General features: G+C 45.6%; 1 protein-coding gene across 1 annotated transcript in view; it reads left to right on the forward strand.

Annotated features, from left to right (window-relative positions):
- The window catches only part of VILL (villin like), a 32,291-nt gene that overhangs the window by 4,120 nt on the left and 7,378 nt on the right, over nucleotides 1-20,793 (forward strand). Inside the window, exons 2-13 of the mRNA XM_003206932.5 lie at nucleotides 7,799-7,880; nucleotides 9,036-9,110; nucleotides 10,680-10,876; nucleotides 12,930-13,038; nucleotides 13,347-13,457; nucleotides 14,424-14,623; nucleotides 14,703-14,781; nucleotides 15,343-15,441; nucleotides 17,634-17,787; nucleotides 18,794-18,894; nucleotides 19,077-19,214; nucleotides 19,960-20,118. Coding sequence (XP_003206980.1) covers nucleotides 7,812-7,880; nucleotides 9,036-9,110; nucleotides 10,680-10,876; nucleotides 12,930-13,038; nucleotides 13,347-13,457; nucleotides 14,424-14,623; nucleotides 14,703-14,781; nucleotides 15,343-15,441; nucleotides 17,634-17,787; nucleotides 18,794-18,894; nucleotides 19,077-19,214; nucleotides 19,960-20,118 — 1,491 coding nt within the window. The 5' untranslated portion in view covers nucleotides 7,799-7,811. The remainder of the gene's footprint in view (nucleotides 1-7,798; nucleotides 7,881-9,035; nucleotides 9,111-10,679; nucleotides 10,877-12,929; nucleotides 13,039-13,346; nucleotides 13,458-14,423; nucleotides 14,624-14,702; nucleotides 14,782-15,342; nucleotides 15,442-17,633; nucleotides 17,788-18,793; nucleotides 18,895-19,076; nucleotides 19,215-19,959; nucleotides 20,119-20,793) is intronic.

A 20,793-nucleotide genomic window follows, 5' to 3' on the forward strand; every position in this document is an offset into this window, starting at 1 on the left:
GATGAGATATTGGCACAGGTTGCCCAGGCAGGTGATGGAGTCACTGTCCCTGGAGGTGTTCAAGAATCGTGGAGATGTGGCACTAGGAGATGTGGTTAGTGAGCATGGTGGGGAGGGGTTGGGGTTGGACATGGTGATCTTAGAGGTCTTTTCCAACCTTAATGACTCTACAATTCTTCCAGCACCTCAAACAGGTATCTAAGTGAGGCTGAATGAATTCCCTCCTCTAATCCCCTTTTCTGGCCTTCCTTAAGCTTTAGCCTCTTCTGTCACAGCAGGAAAAATGCCTTATTTTTAGGGTCTCTTCTCAACCATCCACCTGCCTTCCAGTTCCTGCATGTTTCTGAAGCTCAGGTGCTCCCTGGAGCCCCTGAATCCCTTGTACACGTGACCAAACACACCTCCTCCTCCCAGACATCTCAGCTCTATTTTACTTACCTGCAGTCATGAGGTTTAATAATGCTCTGTTAAAGCGCTGGTGTTGAGGAGGATCATAACTCTCTTCCTGGAGGCAGTGAGTAATTAGAAGTTTCTGAGAACGATTCTAACCTGAATCACTTCTCAGGAAACCAGGAAGAGGAATGAAAATGGCCTCAGCTTTGTTTTCCTCCTGCATACATCTCCTACCCTTGCTGTGTCATGAAGCCCTGCCTTTGGATGCAGGGCTGGTCCTGAGCCAGCAATCTCTGCCTTTCACCAGAGCAAGAAGGAACTGAAAGAAAGATTTGTTTGTAATGAATTGGCAGGCTTCGTGCCTGCTTTCCCCAGGGATGGCTCTGCACTGTGAGTGACTCAGTAACCTCACATCGTGGAGCCAGAGGTGGAATGGATACCCCTGGAGCAAGTGTGAATCAAGCTGCATTTTAGTAATTGAAAATAATGCACTTGGCACCACATCTGGGGCAACACTGCCACAAGGCACCTGCATGCAGCAGGCTCCTAAAAGCTTCTTGTGAAGCTCTTTTATCTCACAGCCACATCCTCAGAGAGGTGGGTTTCATAGAATCGTAGGATGGTTGGGTTGGAAGGGACCTCAAAGCCCACCCAGCTCCAACCCATGCTGTGGGCTGGTTGCCACCCACCAGATCAGGTTGCCCAGGGCCCCATCCAGCCTGGTTTTGGGCACCTCCAGGGATGAGACATCCATAACTTCTCTCTATTTAATTACTAGTATGTCATTACATCGATGAGAAGTTTTCAGGACAATGCATCTCTACTCTTCCCAGAGAAAACAGACGTTAAAATTTTAGCAGGATTCTGAAAGCAGCAGTTTGGGAAAATCTGCTCCTACAAATCAGTTTCCTGAGGCCATCTGCTTGAAGATCAGACTGCTGGAAAGCTACCAGCAGCCAGATGAATAGGGGGAAGAAAGGAGGTCATAAAGGGAGGTGTGGAGAGATGAGCAAGGCTTTCTGGATGGAGCAAGGTGATGGGCTGGAATTGATGGCAGGTGGAAGAGAAACAGCTGCAGGGTCTGGAAAGTCAGAGGAGATAAACCGTGGTCTGCCAGCCCTTCTGAATGAGATGTCCTCCAAGGAATTTGAAGAGACAGACGAGGTTCAGGTGGGGGGCTGTGGCAACTAGGAACTATTTCCCAGTAATGCATTACTTCTTGTGCCCCTTCCTTTTAAGAAGGAGCAATAGTGTGTCTGGAGAATTAGTACAAAGCCTACCTGTGTGTAGCTTCCAGGGGACTGAAAGGTAAGGGCTCACAGCATCACTGGTTTTCTGGAAAAGGCTGTGTGTAATCTACAAAGTAAGTCAGAGATGACTGGAATGGGCAGAGGGTGAGGGCACAGGTTATAGGGAGAGATGTTGAAGGTTTACATCTTGGTGATGCTCCGAGACAGTGGTTGAAGGTGGGATAAGCTTCCAGGGTTCAAGAGACAACTCTTTCCCATGATCTACAGCATTTCCAGTTCGAGAGACTACTAAGAACATAAAATCACTTCAGTTGTTCTCTTCATCCCAGGCCCTAAAATTTTTAGCATCTTTAGCATCTCAGTCCTTGTCATCCCAGCCTTTGCCCCACGAGCACATAAGAACGGTCTCCTATGATGTGATCACAGGAAGAGTTGACTTGGATGATGCAGCTGACATAGAATGAGCCCACGTGGATGAGTTGGATCTGATGATCCCTAGCAGCCTTTAGTGAAGAAAGGTGCAAACATTCCCGTTGAGCTCAGGATAGGTTCCTCCTCAGCTCCAGAGTCAGTGTCCCTGAGAAGGTGAGCAATGAGTTTCTTATAATCATAGCTCACCCCATGTCCTCTGCACCATCTCTGATTTTGATTGATGGATCAAAAGAGTAAAAGTCCTTCAGCCCCTTCCGTAATTCATGCAGATGATTTGGTAGGAAGGATAAGGGGTCTTTTTTGACCCATAGGGGAGGCCATGAAGCCCTGAAGTGTGAGGACTGGTCCACGTCATTGCATTATGGTCAGACTGACAGGGTGGCACCTGACTGGAGCCTGATGGTTGCAGACCATGAGCATCCGAGCCCAAAGAGCACACCCTGGCCATTCAGCCATCTTGTTTCAAAGTCATAAAGGAGAGTCTGCCAGCTTCCCTAATAAGCTGTTCCAATATTTAATTGTCTACCATGCTCAGAAATAGCATCTTATTTCAAGGCTTATTTCACATAATTTTAGCTGCCAGGCAACAGCTCTTTCCAGGAGGGCTGGAGTGCTCTCTGTGGTCAGCAGCAGTGTCTTTGCAGAGCCATTTCCTTGGCACACCAAGCTCCTGAGACTTCAATGGTACGCAGAGGAGGAGGTCAGCTGATTTGTGCTTTTGCCACTATTGCCACCCGCAAAGCACAGATCCCATTCCCTGCATCATCACCATGTTGGCTGAGATGAAAGGAACTTTTTCTCCTCTTGCATCACGAAAATGAGACAGCTCATGCAGCCTGAGTGCTGGTGCTTCTGGCCAGTCCCTCTCTAAGTACAGCCAGTCTTTGAAGCAGTGGTGGCAAGCAGCAGTTGAGGAGCCACGCACAGTACTCAATGTTGAATTTCATTTCCTGGAGCAAAACAAGAGTTAACTGCTGTCCTTTGTGGAAACAAAAAATCATAGAATCATTAAGGTTCAAAAAGACCCCTAAGATCATCTTGTCCACCTACCACCGGTCCTGCCCACTAACCATGTCCCTAAGTCACACACCTCCATGTTTCTTGAGCACCTCCAGGGGCACCTCCTTGAGCCCAGATGCTCAGCTATAATGTAAGCAGTTCAACAGCCCTGGTTTACCTCATCCAGTGCCAGTCCAAGTATTCTCAATAATTAGGGCTTTCAGCCTGGAAAGGCTGGAGCCACAGCTGCTTCCTATTTTCCCGAAGCTGTACAGAGCATTAGTCATTTCACTGGGGTTTTTTATTGCCATGACTCCAGCATCGCCAAAACCCAGACAAGCCAAATCAGACTTAATTCTGAATGTTCCCTGAGAGTTTGTAATGATCTCCTGTCCCCTCCTGAGTGCTTGTCCTCCCTCCCCACCCAAACAGCCCAAGTCTGCCAACAAAAACGTCCTGCTGCTGTCTCTGCTTCCTCAACACATACCAGGTTGACTGAAGTGAGACTGTGATTGCTGGCATTTCTCCCCAATTGTTATTTATTAACCAGTCTTGGTTAATGACCTTGATACTTAATCAGCCATCTGATCCTTCTTGAAGGCAAATCTCTTCCTCGTACCAGTGCTGGTTGGAGAAGGGTCAGATTTAGCAAGCAAGGAGCATTGCTCTGATTTTGGCAGTGAGTGTAAAAGTGACCCATCTGCCTTCACCTTCCAGCTTCATTCCTTAGATCAAGTTAAATTCATGGAATCATAGGATGGCTTAGATTGGAAGGGACATTGAACAACATTTAGTTTCAACCCCCTGCCATGGGCAGGGCTGTCACCCACCAGGTCAGGCTGCCCAGGGAGCCATCCAGCCTAGCCTTGGTCCTTTGCACTCAGCCTGCAGAAGCTTTTGCTCTTTGCAGTTTATAGTATCTTAACCAAGCAGCGGTGGCCCAGCAGAGCCTTTGCCATGCAGTTGCCACCTCTCCCTCGTCCTGCCTCCCCATGTTTGCCCATGGTACATACTTAGCTCCTCTTTCCAAGGCTTCAGGAATCTTGGAAATGGTGCAGATTATAGGGTAGGTGGCCCTAGAGGTGGAAATTCATAGAATCATTTGATTTGGAAGGGATCTCTTAAAGGCCATCTGGTCCAACTCCCCTGCAATGAACAGGGACTGCAGTGAACCTGCAGCTCCATCAGATGCTCAGAGTTCTGTCCAGCCTGACCTTGAGTGTCTGTAGGGATGGGGCATCAGGGATGGGACAACGTGAGTAAAATCACTCAGCTGTGCTACACATAGGACTACTTTTCAACCCCCACCTCTGCACAAAAAGAGAAAATTGCCTTTGAAAATTGAACAGCTATGCTACTGATGTGCATGCAGAATCCTACAGCTGCTTTAGTGCCTCTTTTCCCCCTTCATAGATAAAACTGTGTCTGTGGAGAAGTAAGGGAATAGGTAAAGCAGTGTCTGCATAGAAGGAAGTGAATTGCCACTGTAACCAGCTATTTTTGGTAAATTCCTGCCCCAGAGGCAGCTGACTTACACTCCTTGCACATTTGCATTTCAGCTAGATCTGGGCTGAACCAGTTTGGGTGAGATAAGAACTGAGCTGGACATCATTGTTCAAGCCCCACAGTGAGCCTGAGCCTCCTAAAGTCTCTTTATTTCTTTTTAAATTAGAAAAGTTTCTGCCCTTCCTGGTTTCAGCACAGATGAGAAGTTTCCACTCCATAAATACTGGATTTTGTGTCTGGGCTGGAGTTGAATTATGGGATCATCTGATTAAAAGCCACATTAAATCTTTAATGAAATGAGCTGTCTGATTATTGAAGTCATATTCCTATTATTTCCAACTTGGCCACCAGTTGAAAGAAGCTGAAATGTCCAAAGAAACGGCTGACCTTAACTGTGCTTCACACTGCCCCAGTTAATGGCTTGAGGAGGGGAACAGCTTTCCCCAAAAAGATGGGAGCAGAGGCGGTGTCAGAGCCCCAGGAGCAGAGGAGGCTGAAGCTCCCCATTTTGAGTCAAAGACATTTGGGTGGGAATCGGTGAAGCGCTGCTGGTTTCTGGAGGGTTTTGTCCATCGCGATTGTCTGAGCACAAAGGAATTTGAGGATCCTTTGGGTTAACATTGCTGGAGGAGAGGCGGGGATGCTGGGAGGAGCGGGGCTCCAGCTGTGCTCACAGCTGGACAGCTGCCTGCTTCCTGCGCTGTTCGGAGGCGGTGACGCCTGCTGCCTTCCACAGGGAGCAGCATCGGTTTTGCAAAGACTTCACCCCCAAGTGCTCTCTCACATACAAACCTCTGCCCTGACTCCATTTGCAAGTCGTTTTGGTACTCGACTGGAGAGGAAGATACTTAAATGAAACAATAGCTGAGGGATGCAGGCTTCACTTGAGTTTTAATTTGATGGGGACTTTTCAGATGCCATATTGAAGTGAAAGGACAGTACTCTGGTTAAAGATCTGAACTCGTGCCATGCTTCTTTGGAAACATTCAGACTCTGAGCTGATTGAGGTGTGGGTGTCCCTGTTCACTGCAGGGGAGCTGGACTAGATGACCTTTAAGGGTCCCCTCCAACTCAAACAGTTCTGTGGTTCTGTCATTACTTCATGCCAGCCACAGACTCCACAGTAAGCGAGCGAGGATCCCATCCAGAAGAGTGTCCATCTCCTCCTTAGAGGATGAAATATCTTCCCGGACCTGACTTTCAATCTATGTGGGATTATCGTTCTGGGACATAAGATGAAAAATGTCTTTTTTCTTCTTGCCTGGAAGAATTTGGAGGGAACAGAAGGGTTGCTTAATGCCCTCGTGGTCAATAGGAGAGGCCGTGTGGATTCAGTCTTCCGTGATCTTTCAGATCCATCCATGGCAAAGGAGTGAGAATGATGAATCCTGCTGCTCAAGGCTGTGGGTGCTTCACTGCCTATGCAAAGAGTGAGGATCTGGCAGCTCTGGGCTGTAGAATATATCAGTGCACCAACATTCCTTCATAGAAGAGCAACTTCTGTTCTCTTGCAAAATCTTCAGGAGAAGGCTCATCGTGACTAATGATTTAATGGTGATGAGTGCAGCATATCTCCATGCTTTCGTGTCACAAGCAATAAAGATGCCTTTTGGCACAAGATCATCTGTCTTTTCTCTTTTCTCCCTTGAAAGAAGCTTCCTTCATGGCTTTGTGCTGTGGCTTCTTTTATTTTTCATCTTACTGTGGCTCAGCTTGGGTGCCAAGCTCATACAAAAATGTCTGTTCCTTCTTGCAAGCAGTTTTCTGCCTACAGGAGCAGAGGTGCACAGGGTAAGCCAAGCCCTACAACCAAGAGAACCATTTCATCCAGAGTTGGGGTAGAAAATGCAGTCAATCAAGTTGTTTTTAACCCACTACAATAGTCTGTCATAAGCAAATGCTAATCAGGAAAGCGCACTTGTAAGGCAAATGAATGCAAATCACAGAATCAGTGAGCCGTGCTTGTTCTCAAGGCTGGGCCTTGGTCTGTGAGCAGAATTGACTCATACAGGAACAGCTGATATGGGCTGTGCCCTTACACAATCACAGTCTGTCCTGTGGTTGCTGCAGCTGAGCTGAATTGATTGGGAGGCACCTGTTATGCCAGCCAGCTCTGCTAGGATACAACCTGGTGAGCTCACACACACTGGTCTGGGGTTTGATCTGCTTCAGAAGGTAGGTTAGCTGGGTTCAAAAGTTTTTTCACTAGCAAAACTTCTACCATCTAAGCAAGAAGGAACGGGAAGTTAAGGAGAGTTCCTGGTATTTCTTGCTGCTGGCAAATAGGAGAGACAGTAGATTTGGTGGACGTCCCATCCTGTGGTGGGTACCCTGTGCCTGGAGACACTCAAGGTGAGGTTGGATGGGGCTCAGAGCACCTGATGGAACTGTAGGTGTCTCTGTTCATTGCAGGAGAGTTGGACCAGATGGCCTTTAAGGATCCCTTCCAAATCAAATGATTCTTTTATTCTATGGATGGGAGACCTTCACCCATCAAAGTGGCATCTGGAGATACCCAAACCATGTTAAAGGTCCCCAGGTACCTTTGTGCAGGCAGCTGAATCCCACCTCTTCCCTGTGCAGTAAGGAGAGCCTAGAGAGCTGCTTGGCTTTGCATAACATAGGTGACTGAGTCATCAGCTGAATCACTCCCTCTGCTCTGCTCACTGTGCTTGCTCCCTTGACCCTAATGGAGATGGAAACCTGGTGTCCTACCTTGGGATTACTTGCAGGTAGCTTAACTTAGACCTTAATCTCCTCCTGAAGTGGAAGGGCTTCATTCCTTAGGGCACCTGAGCTGATCTCTGCTGCTCCAGGAGGGCATGAGTTTCCTGGAGGTCCCTGCTGTCTCTGCCATCCTTTGTGCTGCAGTACTGATGTTGGGTCCAACACCCTGGTGAATCCTTCCCATCTGTGCAAACGGGAAAAACAATCCCATATCAGACCAGTGGTGTCCTATCGAGGCTTTACTAGGCAGTGATCCCATACTTTGCTTGGACCTTTATGAGCATGGATGCACTGGAAGTGGGAGTTCATCCCACCCGAGTGTAGATAACTACATCTGAACTGGAATGTGATTTTTATAGTCAGCAGAGAGGCATTTCAAGGTATGATTATCTCCATTAACTAGAAGAGAAACCCAGCTGACTAGCACACCTACAGTTTTATCCAATTTTGTACTTATTTTGTCTTTTTTTCCTTCTTCCTTTTCCTTCCAGCTCAGAGTTCAGGATGGCAGATGGTGACACAAATCTTCCCACTATTGAGAGAAGGCTGGGTCTGCAGATATGGAGCATAGAGGTATGATAAGGGGGCAATTATGCTGTATGTCATCTGTGTGTATGCGTGTTTCAAGAAAGATATTCTGGAACTAATCTGGAAAAAAAAAAGGGTCTTATAGGTAAGATGCAGCAGTGGGAAACAGGTGACTCTACTTGTCCCTACATTTGGCATTATTGCTTGGTGCCTTTGTGTTCCTCTGGAAAACAAGGTTAATATTGACTGATGGGTTTCTACAGGGATACGGCAACCTGCAAGGTCACCTTCTACATGGGATCATCTTTTCTTGGTATTTGTAGCCAAGCTGTGCTCAATTTTGCCCTTATTCTGCTTCATTTCGCTGGTGAAGACAGCCTGGGGAGAAGTGGAAAGAATCTCCAACATGTCTCCAAGTGGTGGTGGCCCTCTGCAGATCCCAGCTGTTTTCCACGGTGTCTTTGCCATAACATTTCTCTCCAAAACATTGTATTAAGTTGTTTTCTAAAGGATCTGAAATTAGCAACATTTTGGTTCACAGGGGTCAGGTTGGTATGCTGAGAAACAAGTCAGGCCACCAGAAAAATGCATGTTTTGAATTCCAGGGAACCATAGAGTCAGTTCTTGTCCAGGAGGTGTGTGTGTACTGGTGGGTTGCACGTCCCACCACCTGCACTAGGCAGGCATGGCTGGTTAATTGTGCATTTGTACTGGATACAGTGTGCAGTTAGAGTTTAGAGGGGATGAGAGACATCAATGTCCATTTTTTCCCAGTGCTGCTACTTGCTATGAATCCTGAACAAAGTGGTCATCCTGTCAAAATTGAAAATCATCCTTGAATTTTACAGGTACCAATTAAAAACCACAGCCCAGAACTAAATCTAGGGTAAGATGTGCTAAATTCCATGGCAAATCCCCTACAAATGCAAGCTCTAGAACATTTCAGCATGACCTCTGGGACTTTTTCCCTAGGCCTACAGGATTGCATTGGGGAACATTAAATTTTTGTTGATCTGGGCAAGCAGCATTTTCATTTTCACCTTCTCACATCGTGGTACATTTGGAATTTCCTCCAGAAGTGAGTTTTCTCATTCCACAAGCACAACCCTGATTCTTCCTTATCCAAACCCTCGCTGTCAGTTGAGTCACATCTGCTTTGTACAAGTTCTTGCAATGACCCAAATGTTTGTTTTCTTACAGAACATGAAGATGGTTCCTGTACCTGAAAAAGCCTATGGGACTTTTTTTGAAGGGGACTGCTATGTAATTCTGCATGTAAGTAAGGTGAACAAACATTGGTCTCTTTGGGAGGATCAGCATTGTTTCTTGTGTTCCAACTTGATGCTGGAGTGGTTGTGCGTATGCGTTTGCCATCCAAACACACACCTGAATGTAGTGTGGCTGTTGTAACAGCTCTGTGTGTCCAGTAAATCAACAGTCCTGAGAAACCATTAGCAGTATTAATTAAAATGATTTATCTTCCCACCCATTGCTTTATGTCCAAACGTGGAAAAATGGCTGGTATATCCCCAGCGAGCTACATCAAGGCCTGGATTTGCACGGCTTATGGGGAGTGTTTTTGGGATGGGAGAGGTGGCCAACTAGGAAATGTTATTTGCACAAGGTGGTATGGGTTATGAGAGCCACCTGCTTTGTGTCACACCAACAGTGGAGAAGCTCTGCAGCCCTTCTCCCTCTCTCCCTTAGGAGACCTCTGCTGTCCCACCCAAATTTGGTCCAGATTTAATTGCAACCACTTGAACTCAGGCTAGGCCATGCACGCCCCATTATGGTACCTTTTGAGTGCTTTTGGAGAATCAGTTTGGCAGCAGCCACCCAAAGATGTGCTTAGAGCAGAATGTGAGTGTCCTTGCAGAGAGCAGGCTGTAATCACTGTAGGTTTTGATGCTCACAGACTCAGCTTTTGTTGCAAGAGCTTCCCCAGGTAACAAAGCCCTTAGTCAGTCCACTGCTCTCCTTCCTCCCTGCAGATAAGTGGGTAAAAATACTCATCTTTGCATTCTGCACCTTAACTGCATGCTTTTCAAACAAAGCTTGTCCGCAGGACAATAGGACTTTGATCATCTCCAGTAACAGTGCATTAAATTGAATGATTTTGCCACAAATTAGTCAGCTGCGCCTAGAGGAATGGTGTTTTATTCAAGCTCTACTGTGTTTTTCGCTGTAGTATCACTGCACAAAGCAAATAAACAGAAGTTAGTGTCAAATCGAGTTTATAAAATGAGCTTTTATTATCTTTTTCAGGCATGGATGATAGGGTTTAACACAGTAGGTGCTGAAAAATAACTGGCACGACTCTCATAACGATAAGCACACCTGTTCTCAGATCACTTGCCTCTTCTTTCTGGGCTATTGGGTTTTTCTGTAATAAGATGAATCACAGCAAGCACACGCGGGCTCAGCTTCATTTGGAGTTGTGTCTCTTTTGCAAGTCAGCAGGAACTCCCAGGCAGTTGGTGTTACTATGTATTGTCATATGAGAAAGAGAAAGGGAGAGAAATAATCCGATCTCCAGGCAAATTTAAAGTGATCTATGGAAGAATGTCCTTTAAGTTTTCATATCAAATTCTGCAAAAGTAGGACAGGTCAAACATATCAGGCTTTGGACTTCCACAGGTGTCTCATTTTCCTTAATAAGTCATAAAAGCATATATGATGGAGACATGCTTCAGTGGAGCATCATTGGGCTCCATCCTACGGAGAGGGAGAAAAGGATGGGCCTTGGGAATGGGCTCCCTGGTTACTTGTTTTGGCCACTTCTCCCTGGAAAGCATCATTTTGGGCTGCGTCTTCACCCTGTCACATCTTTTCCACCTCTTCCAGAGCAAAAGAACCTCTCGTGGCACCGCTGTGGATTTGCATTACTGGATTGGGAAGGATTCTTCTCAGGATGAGCAAGGTGCTGCAGCCATGTATGTCACCCAGCTGGACGCTGCGCTCAGGGGAAGCCCTGTGCAGCACCGGGAGGTGCAGGGACACGAGTCGGAGACCTTCCAGAGCTATTTCCGCAACGGCATTATGTGAGTGGAATCAGACCCTTTGCTGCAGTGCCATGGCTGCTGGGGTTCACTCTGCTTCTCTCTGTCCGGAAGGCTTCAAAGCTTCTAAAATCTGATAAAGGTGGAGTTGTTCAAAATTCAGAAGAAAACTTTCCATTCTGACAAACAAAAATCGTAGGGATTGAGACTGGACCCGTGTCATTCTGATCTACCAATTGTTTTCCCAGGTGTTTTCAACGGTTTTTAACTGCCCTTTTGTTCAGAGGAAGGGTCTTCCTTCCTCTTCTCCGTACACTTTAGATTAATAAGCCCATTCAGGACAATTTAAATCAATATCCACCTTGCTGAGAATCATAGAATCATTAAGGTTGGAAAAGACACTGAGATCGTCTAGTCCAACCATCAACCCAACACCAATATGCCCACTAAACCATGTCCCTCAGAGCCAGTTAGGGTTATACATATGAGACAGAAGACTGAGATAGTTCTTTCCAAAGGTGTTTGTTACTAACATTTATTTAGAGTTCATTTAGTTGTATTTAGGTGCCCTGTCTGCTGCTATTGCCAGCAACCACATCTTAATCCCTGTTTATGAGCTAATCAGCTCCATGAAGCGTTGATCACACTAGGGGTAACTTTCGTGCTGTGAAAGCAAAGCTTCATTCTCTGAACTAAGCCATTAAGGTAGTATTGAATCCAGTCTTGTGGCTTGAGTCCAGTCCTGTGGTCCTGATTTCCTCTGGGGTCTTTGGAAGGTGACTCTAATAGCTGTCCTGTGCTGGCAAGAAATAGTCCTAAGTGCCTTTCTTTCAAACCCTGAAGAAAGCTCAGGTGAGAACCCATCCTCAGACTAAACCCAGTCTTTCTTTTGATTTCTCTGTATTGTGCATCTCTACAGCCTCTCATGAGCTTCCTCTGGGCTTTTGTGAGACAGAAGAGTGTTTTTACCCTCGTTTTAAAGATGAGTAAAGGGCCATGAAGGACTAAAATTCAAACCTTCCAAAGCACGTAGGCATAGAATTCTATTTGGAAACATATCCGCCTCTGAAATCAGTGTGAGTTAGTCTTCATCATGGCCTAAACCACATACTGAGGTCATACAGGAAGTCTGAGGCAGAATAAGAAATTGAAGCAGGCTGTTTCCACACCTTGGCAGGTAGAGCATCTCCTCTGGATAGGAAGAACTGTGCTAAACAAGTTGAAAGTACTGTGAATCATCCACTGGCCTAACCCTGTTTGCCAGTCTTAGCCACATATGATAAAATATATTGATTTTCCACACAGCAAAATCTATAAAAATCTCAGCAATCATCTGTCTTTTCTATAAATGGTAATGACGTTGTTTCAATCATTACTGTAAGCCATGAAGCACAAACATGCTGTTAGATTTCTAAAATGCATTAGGATATGTGGAAAGGAGTTAAACTTGTCGAAAAATACCTGTTAAAACATTCTGGGACTTCTTTGGTGGGAATTTTATCCTATCCTGATGTAACTGTGTTCTCCTCGCAAAGTTGCACAGACAGGAAGAGGTGTCATCACACAGTGAGGCAATTACAATGCTAACAGCAGCTTTTGCAAAGTGAGTTCAAAGATGGAAGGGTGTTCCCATAGGGGAACAGCTTTCTATCTAGAACAACTATTTTGAATAAAAACAGATTTCAGCCAAAACAAAAATAAATCTATTCTCTGCAAAATATGGTTCATTTTCATTTGACTGTTTACGGAATATTTCAATTCTGAGATGCCACTTCCGTGCTTGATGGGATTTTCAATTCAATTTTCAAATTTAGTATGTTTCTATTGCCATCCTTGACCTGCATGCTCCTCAACATACCTTTTCCCAAAACACAAAGCATAACACCCGCCTCATGGTGAGCACTGTGAGGACTCATTGTCTGGCCAGGGACTAGGGACAGTACAGTGAGGCCATTTCGTGTTCCATTCTTAAGACTTTGAGATGATATTAGCTCTAGATTTTTGCTTGTCAACAAAAGCTTGAGATGTTCTCAAATGATGGAGGGGTTGCTATTTTCTAACCGCCTCTAACTCCTTGTTCTCTGCTTCCTAACAGTTACAAGAAGGGAGGAGTGGCCTCAGGATTTAAGCATGTGGAGACCAATATGTACAACATCAAGCGTCTTCTTCATGTCAAAGGGAAGAAGCACGTGTCAGCCACAGAGGTACTCAGGGGATACCTCACTCCCTATGGAGTATTCCTCCTTGCTTCCCCTCTCACACCCATTTTCTATCTGGTCTGCCTGCTCAATAGCTGATTTCTTTTCAAGGGTAATTTTCAAGATCTCACTTGGGTTTAGTATTGTCCTGAGAGAAGCCGTTTGGCTCAGTGAGTGGATGAGTGCTAGAAAAATGAACCTGTCATTACAGGCCAGTTGTTACATCCCCAGGACAAGTTCTCCACGCCCATGGCTTGTCTCCTGCAAGCTCTTGTCTCCTCTGTTTGCTGAGCTCTTCCGTCTCCTTACGACAGGTAGCACTTTCCTGGGATAGTTTCAATAAGGGCGATGTGTTCCTGCTGGACCTTGGGAAAGTGCTGATCCAGTGGAATGGGCCCAACTGCAGCATTGCTGAGAAATCCAGGGTGAGTTATGGACAAAAGGCACACACAGCACTCAGCATTTGCAAAGAAAGAAGTAGTGATAGTGTTTGCACGGTCACTGTTGGTTGATATTTGTTTTAGTCAGTGAGAATATGACTAAAACCAGGAGAATGGAGAAAATCCTGGTAAATCTACTTCCCCGTACAATGATATCTGTTGTTTAGAAGGGCATCCAGCTTCCTTTGGGGAGACTCATTGCCATCCCTATATGCCCTGCAGTCTGCATGATATGGGAATAAAGTTAGTGCTGGTAGATTTAACTGCAATGACTGCCCAGGGGTAGGTGATTTTTAATTTATTTTTAAAATCACAGGGAATTCCAGTTTGGTCAGTATAAGACAAACAGGAATACACAACCCGTGTTTTGATAGGTCAGATCCATGGTTCTTAAAGCAGTTTTTGAAGGGGTCATTACCTTTATTTTACTGATAGAGGATCTGCAATATAAGGATGTGATCAACCAAATTTACCAACAGGTAATTAGCAGAGTTAGCGACTAAGCTCATAGCCAGTGATTATGCATATTAAAAGGCAGGTGGGACAACTCTTCATATTGTGACACCTGGTAATCATAGAATCATAGAATGGCTTAGGTTGGAAGGGATCTTAAAGGTCATTGAGCTCTAACCCTCTGCTGTGGGCAGGGATACCTCCCACCAGATCAGGCTGTGCAGAGCCCCAGCCAGGCTAGCTTTGAGTACCTCCAGGAAGGGGGCACTCATAGCTTCTCTGAGCAGCTGTGCCACAGCCTCTCCACTCAGATAATAAGCAGGTCGAGTGGACACATCCCCCTGTACAAATAGGAAAATTTGGGAGACATTAGCATCTTCAGAGAGCAGTGGTAATCTGGCTTAGAACACTATTACTCGGTCATTGCTCTAGGTCTAAAGCAATGTTGCTGAATTTGCTGTGTGGATTAGGATTAAACCCCTGGTGATCCTTGTGCAGGGCCTCGCACTGGCTCGTAGCATCAGGGACAGCGAAAGAGGCGGCCGCGCTCAAATCGGCATCATTGACAACGAGAAGGACTCCCCAGACCTCCTCAAGATCATGAAGATGGTGCTTGGTGAGAGGCATGGGGAGCTCCGAGACGCCATCCCGGACACGAAAGCAGATGAGCTGCAGAAAGCAAACGTCCGGCTCTATCAGTGAGTGTGGGTCTGGGCTCCCAGCCCTTGTCATGGCGGGTGCTGGGAGGCCTGACCACTCGTTGGCTCTGTCTTTCAGTGTCTACGAGAAGGACAACGACCTCGTGGTGCAGGAGATAGCCACTCGGCCCCTGACGCAGGACCTGCTCCAGCATGAGGTGAAAGGCATTAGACCTTACAGTGACTAGAGGGTGCTGTGCTTTTCTTTATTTTCAACTGAGCACCTGTTTTTCTAGGATATCTGATTTCCTGAAAATTATCAGCCCTTCCATCCTTCAAGATTAGCTGATGTCTTCCACAAACAAGACAGCTTAGCCTCACCTACAGCATCAGTGGCTAGAGGTGGGCAGTGGGTTAAAGCTACAGGAGATGGCAAACACACCTTCCCAGCCAAGGGTGTTCTTTTGGATTGGAAACATCTCTCATGAGGCTATAATGGACAATTTTGAGCAGTTCCTAGAAAAAATACGTACTTTACTGCATTATAGTTTAAGGGCAGCTGCCTCAGCCAGGTATGCTCGCAAAGTCAACATACTCAAGAACGCAGGCATGGTAGGGTTGGTGGTATCTGATAATAACAGGCTCAGAACTCGGCAAGGCAAGGCAACGAGCTAGATCTGCATCTAAGGCTTCAAGAAGGATCCAGACTGGGTAGGCACCAAAGGAGGAATTTTGCTTGAGGAGATCTTTTAACATCATTTTTTTCTGTTTCACCTCAGGACTGCTACATTTTAGACCAAGGTGGCTTTAAGATTTACGTCTGGAGAGGAAAAGCCTCCAACCAGGAGGAGAAGAAAGCAGCCTTCACTCGAGCTGTGGTGAGTGGTAATGTAGCACCAATGATGTTGTGGGAGGTTAACTAGGCACTAATCTAGGTCTGACCACTAATTATGATTAAGTGTGGGTCTTGAGGAACTGGCCTGAGTAATAATAGAGGAAAAATTTAAACTTCTGAGGGAGGTGTGATGACATAAATGTAAAATTGTTACTCACCAAATCTCACTGAGAGCTAGCTGTCACTGAAACTAAGAGGAAACTGATTACAGGAAAGAAGATATAGAAAGCAATACTATATGTGACACAGTAAGTGGTAGACTACTATGATCCAGTGCTTCAAGAGGTGGTGGAGGCAGAATCTATCAGCAGAGTTGAGAAGGAATTATACCAATTATTGTCAATAAACAGATATTAGAGGGAGGAGGCTCTTATAATCTCTGTAATATCCGTGATCCCATACTGTGGGTGTGGGGAGAATGAAGGGATCACACTGCAGATAGTCACAAGTCTTATGTGTGCTTGCTAAATAGCATCTCTTACTGTCCAAGGCAGCATAGACCAGAAAGGCATGTCTTGTGTTCCTAACTGAGTGTAATACTTCTGGGCAAGTCATTGGGGAATTTGATGACTCAGGCTCTCTGAAAAAAGCAGAAATGGATACGGAAGTGCTACCAGTGCCAACCCCAAGTCCATTCATTACAGGCAGTAGTGTTTTGCACAGCACTGATGGGTTTGGGCCCAGATTCTACATTTGAACTGGAAACTGGCACTTGGTAGAAAGAGCTTTGCTATTAACTGCTACTAACCTGGACAAGCTGACCTGCAGCAAAACTATGGCTTCGGTTAGAGTAGAGCATTTCAGCATAGCACACCTCTGCATCTCCTTCAGATAATCTGCCATTTTCTGGCAGAGCACACCTCAGCACTTCCTTTCAAAGTTGGCCTCACAGAGCCTGAGTGTAAAAGGCATTTGGTAGTATTTCATGTCAGTTGGCACGTGGGACTGAATAATACTGGAGAACTTTGTTTTTAATTCATCTATTGACTTATCTGAAGACCATAAATGGTTTCATCTTCAGTGAGATCGAGACACTGCAGCTCGGTGGCCCCACCTTCAATAAGATCTTACCTGAAGATAGCACTTGCACCTATTGTCTCAGAGAAGAAAAGCTTAGACAAACTGACTAAAAACATTTCACAATCCTCTGCTTCTCCTTTTAAAAGCTGAACTCAGCTGCCTTTCGTATGCAATCAGCTCTGCAAACTCTGGCCTTGGGCTACAAATCTAGAACAAAAGATAGCTCTTTCTTTCAGCTTGGCAGGTGGGAGGGATGGGAAGACCATCTGCTCTGCTTTTCCCTGGGGGGTAGTGTGTGGCTACGGTATTTACAGCAGAAGACAAATGCTCTGAAGCCCACACTCGGGCTCCTTCCCAAACCATGGCTGTCAGCACTGTACCTCTGGGTCATCCTGGAGTCTGCTGAGCTAAACACGAGGGCAGTTCTCAGAAACTAAGCAATGACTGTGACACTTGGGCAGACAGAACACAGATCATTTTCATCCTTATCACATTGTATCAGACACTTCTGTTGAAGCACTCTCTTAACTCAATGGCTGCTCTATTTCAAGGAAATAACTTTTTTAGAGAAAAAAAAAGAAGGAAAAAAAAAAAAGAGACTTTTGTAGTTTTATCCCTTCGGAGTAGTCTGGAGTATGTAACTGCCTGCATTCCTTCCTTGGCATACAAGCTTTCTATCATGCTAAAGAGAGAACAAGATTCCTGTTCAGAGAAGTCAAAGAGCTGGGAGAAAAGCAAACTCAGCTCGTGGGCCTAGTTCCATCTCTACTCACAGCTCCAATCCTGGATCCACCACCAGAAGCTGTCTATAGAGCTAAATGAGATATTCTCCAGCATAACAAGGCTGTTTGTTAGATTTACTGTGTGAGATTTTTCAAAAATTAGATGCCATGCAGAGATTAAGTTTAGGCTGTCATCCAGGTGACTAGCCTCCTGGGGGACAGCTCTCTAAATACAGGTATAAACATGAATAGAATGTCTGTAGGTATCTTCATAAGTCTGAATACACGTGTCTTCATCTTGGGGTGAATCCTAACATGGTTATGCTGCTGGGCTCAACTGGAGGTGGAGGTTTGCTTTTGGGGTCCTCAGCCTTCTTCTCGTGTCTAAAGGAGCTTGGTATGTCTTCACTAATGTCCCTTTTCAACCCCCTAGGGTTTTATCCAAGCCAAAGGCTATTCTTCTTCCACCAACATTGAAGTGATCAATGATGGTGCAGAGTCAGCTATGTTCAAACAGCTCTTCCAGAGATGGACGGAAAAGGATGAAACGCAGGGGCTGGGCAAAGTCTATACCGTTGGCAAAACTGGTGAGTTTGTTTTCAGACGCAATTTGCCCTGTATTTGACTCTGCTGTCCATGATAAGCTATAGAGCCAAGGGAACACCATTCACATTGGCTGCTCCCTGTCCTCAGCACTTTGAAAGTCCAGTGTGCACTCTTCTCATGTCTCGTACTTTCCACCATCTTTAGTAGAAGCAGAGTACTTCTTGTAAGAACCAAGCTTCCACTTATTCCAAGCGTAAAGGTTGGCAGATCTCATCTGAAAAAAACATGTGTAAAAAATTCACACTTGCATAAGTTCTTAATTTTCTTCAGTTAGAGCTAATAATGAACCTGATAAGGAAGTGCTGAACAACATTCTGCTTTCATTTATACTGGCACGCACCCAAGATCTTCCTGACGTCAATGGAATCATTCTCTATTGGTGTAAATGGTGCTCCCATTTATTGTGCTGCTGAAGTGCATAATTCAATGCATTAATTCCAAAGAGTAAACAACACCAAAGAGAGAAATCTTGCTGATGACAGACAAGTGGCAGAGATGCTGAATTGTCTCCATTGTTAATATCTTCAAAGCTGCAAATCTCTCTTTCCTTTGCAAGTTCTCTCTTCTCTCTTCCTGCTATCCATAAATACTGTCTTCTCCATGAGTTGGAGAAACATGGTCATTCTGTTTCTGAAAGAAACACTCAAAAATGATGGAAATATGTATACATTTGGAAAACAATTATGAATTTTTAGTCAGGAGATAACTTCTATTTTTACTCACCAGTCATCACAACCTCACTGGAAAGTGCTGTATGGCCAATTGCCAACCAATAACAGATCAACATTAGAGCGCATGCACTCTTGCATGTCCCAAAATCGACATTTGCTTACTGGTGGCAAGTCTGGCTTTATGCAACCATAGACCAGGTTGTTCTTACATTTATAATGATTGTGTGCATGTGTTTCTGCATGAGGATGATGCAGAGAGGTTATGTGTCACTGTGCACTTACTGGATTCTTGCTTCTATTCTGCTGGTGCATGCAGCCAAGGTGGAGCAGGTGAAGTTTGACACCACTCAGCTCCATGCAAGACCAGAGTTGGCTGCTGAGCAGAGGATGGTGGATGATGCCTCTGGGGACGTAGAGGTGAGAGAGCTCCTTTGGCAATTATCGGTGTTTCCAAATCTTTCTGCCTTTTCACATACACAGCAGCTGTATGAACTGTGAACATGTGCCCACCTTTCCTCCCCTACAAGTATGTCTGTGCCCATAGCACTCTGTCCTTACATTGAGTACCCTGCTACTTATTGACATATTTCTCACACTAGGTGTGGAGAATTGAGGACCTGCAAATGCAGCCAGTGGATCCCAAGACATATGGGCAGTTCTATGGAGGTGATTGCTACCTGGTCCTGTACACCTACCTCAGATCTGGCCGGCCTCACTATGTCCTCTACATGTGGCAGGTAAGTCAGACTGGAACAGAAGAGATTGTGCTGTGTCTGCTGGAAGCCTAAAACCAAAGGAGACAGTTGCACACAAAAACCCCAAGCCAATCATCTGGAAGAATTCACGTGTCCACTTGGAAATAGCCCAAGCTCTGTTTTCTGGGCAACATGTATGCTCTTAGCCCAAGCTTGCATCAGGCTGAGAGCTGGAAATGTCAGACAGAAATGGTAAAGGATTATGGAGCTTACAGTGTTGGTGAGACATTGACACAGACTGCTCAAGGTGTTGAAGGAGTCACCATTCCTAAAGGTGTTCAAGAAAAGTGTAGATGTGGCACTGGGGGACATGGTCTAGTGGTGTGGTTGAACTGGATGATCTTAGTGGTCCTTCAAACATTACAGAATCACAGAATGGCCAGGGTTGGAAGGGGCCTCAAGGATCATGAACCTCCAACCCCCTGCCACATGCAGGGCCACCAACCTCCCCATTTAATACCAGACCAGGCTGCCCAGGGCCCCATCCAACTTGGCCTTGAACGCCTCCAGGGATGGGGCATCCACAACCTCTCTGGACAAATGATTCTATGATTATATGTTGGCATCAAACTTTGCAGTCTTGCAGATTATCCTCTGGGGCTTCAGCTTCTGAAGATTCAAACTCCTGAAGAAGCCACATAGTTTTAACTCTTATCTTATGACAGCATATGTAGGACTTTATACCCTTCATTGCATCTCACTGCCGGTGGTATCTCTTCTTCCCAAGGGTCGCCATGCCTCTGTGGACGAAATCACTGCCTGTGCCCTCAATGCTATCGAGCTGGACAAAAAGCATGGGGATGAGGCTGTGCAGGTGCGCGTGACAATGGGCAAGGAGCCAGCACACTTCCTGGCAATCTTCAAGGGCAAGCTGATCATTTACGAGGTAACGTGGCTTCATGTGGGTGAGCGATGGAAGATGAAAGCAGTGGTGGAATGGCAATGGTTAGAGAAATAGTTAAAAAAAAATAGACTGATATTCAGGAAAAGACCCTCAGGTCTGCACGGGCTGGCAGATGGAAGTGGAATATTTCCAGCTCTCCTTTTGTGGATACCTATAGAGCCACCACTTCTGTAGTGCATCTTCAAAAGCCTTTTCACTCTATAGACAAAGATTCCCATTTTTACAGCCCTGAAGAAGTCTCTGGTGAGATGAAAACAGCACAGGAATTAATCCTGAGTTTTACAAGAGCTGCTCTAATAGTGATAGGACAAGGAGGGATGGCTATATACTAAAAAGAAGAGAAATTCAGTTTAGACGTTAGGAAGAAATGCTTTACTCAGAGGCGATGAAGCCCTGGCATGGGCTGTCCAGAGAAACTGTGGATGTCCCATCCATGGAGGTGCTGAAGGCTTGGCTGGATGGGCCCTGGGCAGCCTGACCTGGTGCCTGGCAACCAGTCCATGGCAGGGGTTGGTAATGGATGATCTTTAAGATCCCTTCCAATACAAGCCATTCTATGAGTCTGTGATTCTATGGTCTGTTGCTGTGGCGAGGGCTATGAGCTACAAATCTTCCTTGAACCAGATGCACCCTGGATTTGCATTCTCATCTTCCAAC

This window comes from Meleagris gallopavo, chromosome 6 (assembly GCF_905368555.1).
Source record: "Meleagris gallopavo chromosome 6, MGAL_WU_HG_1.1, whole genome shotgun sequence".
In the NCBI taxonomy this organism is placed as follows: domain Eukaryota; kingdom Metazoa; phylum Chordata; class Aves; order Galliformes; family Phasianidae; genus Meleagris; species Meleagris gallopavo.